Here is a 6000-nt window from a genome sequence, read left to right as displayed (position 1 = left end):
ATATACTCCCTTACAGTTATCTTGTCTAACAAGATATTGATGAGAGCAGCTGACTGCATATTTCTCAATCAGCCCTGTTAGTTGACTTAGTGATGTTTCAGGCTTAAAAACCACACCTCCACATAGCCTTCACTTGGGCTATTTCCTGATGAACTCTGAGTAAAATACCTGTGCAGTGATACCAAAAGTGCACATTCCTTTAATAACTAACCACTCCCTAATCCTCCTCTGATTTACCTACTCAGCATATTTGGCACATGTTTAACTATGGAATATCCTAAATAAACTTTACCTGTACCCTTCTAAGGTTGCGGGTGCCCTAAGAACTCTTGCCCACTGAAAAGCGCAATACATCTTTACGTTGACCTCAACAATGCTTAAGTCCCTGAATTCTTCTCCAGACAGCCCATGCAGGTAATTCCAGTCTTGGAGCTCCTGTGCCACCTCTCCCTTCCAGCCCTCATCACAAGTATATTATTTAATATAAACTTTATATTTGCCCTGGGCCTACCTAATATATAGTACTCTCCCAAAAATCTAGCAGAGTAGGTGCTCAATTTTTGTCAAATCTTTTTCCCAAATTTAGTCATCTTATGTTTACTGCCTTCCATATTTTGCACCTTCCTGTGCAACAGTGGTTTCTTTAGATGCCTCTTCATCTATCTTCCTCACTGAAATTGTGATTATATGGTAAGAATTTCATTTTTAGGAGCTCCTATCCTTTTCTTAAAAATCATATTCCTCTTTATAGTTTCTAGTTCATCCTTTTCTCTGAATGTTCTGAAATTGAATTATTTATTTATTTTTTAGGCACAACCTCCCTTGGAGCCAAAGTCTGCTAAAATTAGACTGTGAATATTTGATAGATCCATGAAGACACCAGGAACGTGATGTGTGATCATGGGCACAGGAAGTATTTTTTTTAAAGTAACCACTTAAGTAACCAGCTTGTCCTCTTCTGCAGTTACTTAGGAAATGAGGGGTGAGGGTGGGGGGCAAAAAGCATCTTTGAATTTGAACTGAAAATATTTGAATGCTTGTACTTTGCCATTAAGCTAAAAACTTTGGGCAGCCTCCCCTGCAAAAAACTTATGGAAGGAAATAGGAATTTTATGGTATGGGTGGCTAAGAATCAGTTGCAATCTTATCTTTGAAGGGAACAGTTACATAGATGAGAATGTAGATTCCCTTAGAATGTGAAAATATTTTTGCTGAAAAGGATAGTTTTGGTTCAAGAAGTGATGTAGCCACTCCCTGGTCAGTTTTGAGAAAGTATTTCATAAGATGATGAAAGTCTCTTTGATAACTTCCTCCTGTTCCTCCCTAAAAAGTACTATTTAAATATCAGCCTAAAACAGAAATTGCACAGTCACTGAAGCTGAGCAAACACAGTTTCTACTTCCAAGAATGTAAGCTTGTAGGCAGGAATGCTTTCTCCTACCATTCCAAGAACCATTTCATCAAGCTTCTGTTGATAAGCTCAGTAGGACCATGCTTGTTTTGTGTTGATCTCACATTGGATTTTCCCACGTAACTTGAAAAAAACAAAAAACCCAGCTTACAGCTGCTGTACTTGAAATATCAGTTTCTTGAAGTCCAAATATAACAAGCTTCCACATTCAACTTTATTTAGTTGGAGTCATGAGGATGCCAACTCTGTTCCACATAAATGGATTTTCTTAGATAAGTGATGTTTGCCCTTTTAGATGCACTTCCCCCTCCCCTTTTAACCTTTTTGGACAAAAACTTTCCTAAGCAGCTTCACTCAATTCTTTGACTTCTTACAGTAACTGGAATATTATTTACTCCTATTTTGAACAGAAGTTGTATCACATCACTATAGCTCCAGAGGATGTTGCTTTTTATGGATTTTTGGGGGATTCTCTCCCAGTCAGTGGTCACTTTTTTTTAACCTGTGATTTCATAAACTCCCTCTAAATTCTCTACAACTTGTACTTTTAGAGCATTGCCAAGACATTGAGGTTAAATGACTTGCCCAGGGCCACACAGTCAGTACCTGAGGCAGGACTTGAACCCAGTTTTCCTGACTTCCAGGTCAGCTCTCTTATCTGCTATGCCATATTCTCTCAGTAGTCATTCACACAGCACTCCCACTGTTTTGCAGTTTCTAGTATGAAATGGGTTGGGAAAAGCTAATTGTAAGCTCCCTGTGGGTATGAAAGCTTTTCTGTTGTTTCTCCAGCATCTGGAACATAGTTGCTGGATAAAATAAATGATTGTTGGATTGAGTTGTTAGCATAAGAGGGATGGAGTGACATGTGACACATGGGACATTTTCAGAGAAGCCTGGGAGGACTTGTATGAACTGAGGCAGTGATATGAACATCAGAACAATTTGTGAATCGTAACATTGCCAAACAAAGTAACTGAAAGATGGAACAACCACTGATGACTCCAAATGTTTGATAAGGAATCAGGCTTCCAAACTCTTGGCAAAGAGGTGATGGACTAAAGGTGTAAAATAAGACATGCATCTTCAGATATAGCTTATGTATGGATTTAGTTTGCATTTTACTTATTACAAGAAGGGTTGGGTTTTTTTTGAGAGAATTCTGATAATTATCCAAAAGGATGAAAAGAGCATCAAGGTAACATTAAAAAGAAACTAGGGCAGTGTTAGAACTACCATGTTAAATTACATACACATATCCATACATTTTTAGCTTTATATAACAATCATGGTCTCATATAAACCCTTATTTTCTATTTTCTCTATATGGAAATGTTTGTGTTTATTGACGATTGTGTCAAATTCTTCACAATAATTTTAATAAAGAAAAAAAGTTATAGCCTTTTGGTGAGATCCCCAATACACAGGTAAACATGCAAACTGGAGGCAGAATTGTCCTTTGTCTAGCTGTGTCTGCAGCCTAGGGTTTGAATAAGTGATAAATTACTGTACCTGTAACCCACTTTTGATGGGGGAGATGAGGGAAGAAAGGGTGTGTGTGTATTCATGGGAAGGAAAAAGAGTTATACTTTGAAAAAAAAGTCTAAAACAAGAACTAATTGTTTTAACCACAAGTATTTATTGATGGATCGAAGAATACAATTTTAATGGAACAGTAAGGCACAACCGTGGATTAAAACATTTTGCTATACAGCCAAAGGGGGTAAATGCATTTTTTCCTTAAGAACCTTAAATATGCAAGTCAAGAAGCCACTAAAGTACCTCTCTAACAGATCACATTGGACAATTCTTCCCTTTTATACAATTCCTATATTACATCATTTGAACAGTAATCTAGGTTCATTCCCTCATGAGAAAGTCACTGGCAATTTGCACCTACACTGCCCCACCTGACGGCCTCCTTAGCCCACCCCACTTTTTCAGCTGGCATTCGGATTCAGGATAGGTCAGCAAGGTACCTTCCCAAAGAATGCCATGTACACTTTGATCAGTCTTCTGATGCAAATAAGCAAGCAAGGAGCCAGGAAAAAGCCAGTCCAGGGCAGATACAGAAATGAATCAACTCATACAACAGTTAGCATGGCACAGCCTGATTCAGGGAAGCCTCAGTTAAGCTGACTTTGGCAGGGAAGTTGCTCTGGCTTTTTTCAAGGGCCTACAAACCCACCTCAGGATGTGAAGGATCAGCTGTAGTATATATGAGGATCTAGGAAGCTAGTTAACCAGGAGGCTAACTTTGCAATACATTCATCTCTTTGGACCTGTAACATGAGGCTGGCTATGAATTCCAGCATAATCATTTGCAAATGTCAATTTTAAAGAGAATTTGTGTGCAAAACTTCAAGATACTGAGGACAATCTTAAAATCTGTTGGTCTGGGATAAGTTAGGCACTTCCATAACACTAATTTGTCTACTTGGACACTCAAAATATAAAATACTTCAGTGTAGTAATATTGAAGTATTAACCATGCTTTAGGTGTCAATACCAAGGATCTCAGGACACTAAGCCTGCCTCCCTCACCAAGGAACCATGAGAAATCTCACATACATATTGCCACAGATGCCATCCCAGTAATACCTGCCTAGAAATCAAGCGTGCTTCCAGGTGGACGGCCAGTTTCTGAAAGGTAAATACTGTACTAACAAGAGAAATCATGCAGGTCAGAGACCATAGGTGAAGTGACCTAAGTGAGCCCACCCAGAGAACTTGACCTTCACCCCTCACCTTGGCCAGTTGCTTTCAGGAAGGATGCCTCCATTCTGCAGTCTATTAACTAGCACAGTGTAAGGAGCCTAAGGATGTTCCTGTTCTTTATGGAAGAGTAGTAGGTACCCAAAAGCTCCTGGGGAGGCAATGTCCTAGAGCCTCAGTTAAGAGTGAAAGGTGGTTAAAAACCATCAAGCCACTTCACTGACTTTATAAGTCCTGACAAATCAGAGATGTGCAAGTGTGATAGGCATAGCTTGGGGAAGGAAGAGCAAGGGAGGTTGAGGTTCAATAGAAAGGAACGCTGAGACTGAAGGATTGGCTGTGCAGTTACATACGTGCGGGTGGAGACGTTAGAGAAAGTTGAGGAGGCATGCTAAAACCTGACCAGAACATACATATGGCTCCAGTCTCCATCCGGGGAGGGGGCTTTGCTGGCTCTTTGGGGATGGGTGGGGGTGCTTCCCTCCCTCCCTTTCTCAGACTGATGAATTTATAGCTGACAGCAGCACAAAAAGGAAAGGCAATATCAATAAATGGAGAACTGTGGAGGGAGAAACCAAAGAGAGCAGGAGAGCCCAGGTGTACCATTCATTCCTTAGTGCCCTGCTTCTAACACCAAGGCTGGCAGGTGTGTGCTGGCACAAACGGGGCAGGGTTTGTCATGCAACAGCAGCAGCGCTTGGGGAGAAGGGACTCTGAAGGGAGAGGGAGAAAAACTCAAGTTCTGCTTCTTAAATACAAGACAGTCAGGAACAATTTGGTCCCAATCTCTTAGTGAAGAAACCGGATGCTCATCTTCTGCTCTACATCCACCTTCTCTAGAACCTGAAAGAAGAACCCAAACAAACAATGAGACAACTTCTTTAAGTTCAAAAGTCACCTTCCCTTTAATATCCTGAGCCATAAACCAGTCATGTGCTGGGACAAGAAGCCACATCTCAGAGAAGAAAGGGGAAAGAGAGAAGCCCACATCCAGCACTCCAAAGGGCAGGTTCGCAGGCTATGTCCCCAGCAAATACATGGCCATACATGTTTTCTCTCTCCCAGGGATTATTAGAACTTCTAGGATAAAAGAAATGATTCCCTGACCTTGACAAACTCTGTAAAGGATATGGCACTGTCCCCATCCTGGTCAGCTTCTTGGATTGTCCTATCTGCAATGCTGCCCAGCTGCTCATCTGAAATATTCACTCCAACCATCATGCGTAGTACCTATAAATATAAAAAGTCCAGAAATTACAGGTTGCTTTTGGGGAAAATATTTTCCTATCATGAAAATGGTAAGCCAAGACAGTATGAAATTTTGCCTTAAATCAATTATATTTAACTAGACTAACTAACCCCAAATGGCAGGTTGATTAGAAAGGAAGTCAGTTTACAAATGCGAAAAGTGAGGTCCCAAGGTCATAAGTGGCAGAGCTGGAGCTAGAATTTAGGCCCCCAACTACCACCAGTCCACCATACCTTCCTCTCATTTTTTCCCCTCCTATTTTTTAGCCTCTTACATTCACAGTCTTAATTTGTTAAATTTTATTTTGTTTTTCCAATTAAAATTTATTTTCTCTCCCTCTCACACTCTCCCAATTGATTCACAACTACAACAACAAAACACAAACACAAACCCTCATAATGTGAATAATCAAGGAGAGAAAACTTCCTCATTGGTCATGTCTAAAAATGCATATCTCATTCTGCACTTGAAGTCCATTATAGCTCTGTCAGCAAGTAATGTGCTGCATTTTTAGTCTTATGGAATAGAGCTTTGTTATTACACTGATCAGTCCTTCGAGGTCATTTCTTCTTTATACTGTCGCTATTATATAAATTGTTCTCCTGGTTCTTCTCACTTCCTTCTG

At 40.1% G+C, this 6000-nt stretch overlaps 1 protein-coding gene across 1 annotated transcript in view; it reads right to left on the bottom strand.

Annotated features, from left to right (window-relative positions):
- Positions 1 to 3030: 3030 nt before the first annotated feature.
- Positions 3031 to 6000, bottom strand: part of CHP1 (calcineurin like EF-hand protein 1) — a 46330-nt gene continuing 43360 nt past the window's right edge. The window contains exons 6-7 of the mRNA XM_072622747.1: positions 5234 to 5356; positions 3031 to 4969 (exon numbers count right to left, since the gene is read on the bottom strand). Coding sequence (XP_072478848.1) covers positions 4916 to 4969; positions 5234 to 5356 — 177 coding nt within the window. The 3' untranslated portion in view covers positions 3031 to 4915. The remainder of the gene's footprint in view (positions 4970 to 5233; positions 5357 to 6000) is intronic.

This window comes from Notamacropus eugenii, chromosome 7 (genome assembly GCF_028372415.1).
Source record: "Notamacropus eugenii isolate mMacEug1 chromosome 7, mMacEug1.pri_v2, whole genome shotgun sequence".
In the NCBI taxonomy this organism is placed as follows: domain Eukaryota; kingdom Metazoa; phylum Chordata; class Mammalia; order Diprotodontia; family Macropodidae; genus Notamacropus; species Notamacropus eugenii.
The sequence above is the reverse complement of the archived record's forward strand: the minus strand, read 5'-3'. Positions and strand labels throughout refer to the sequence as shown.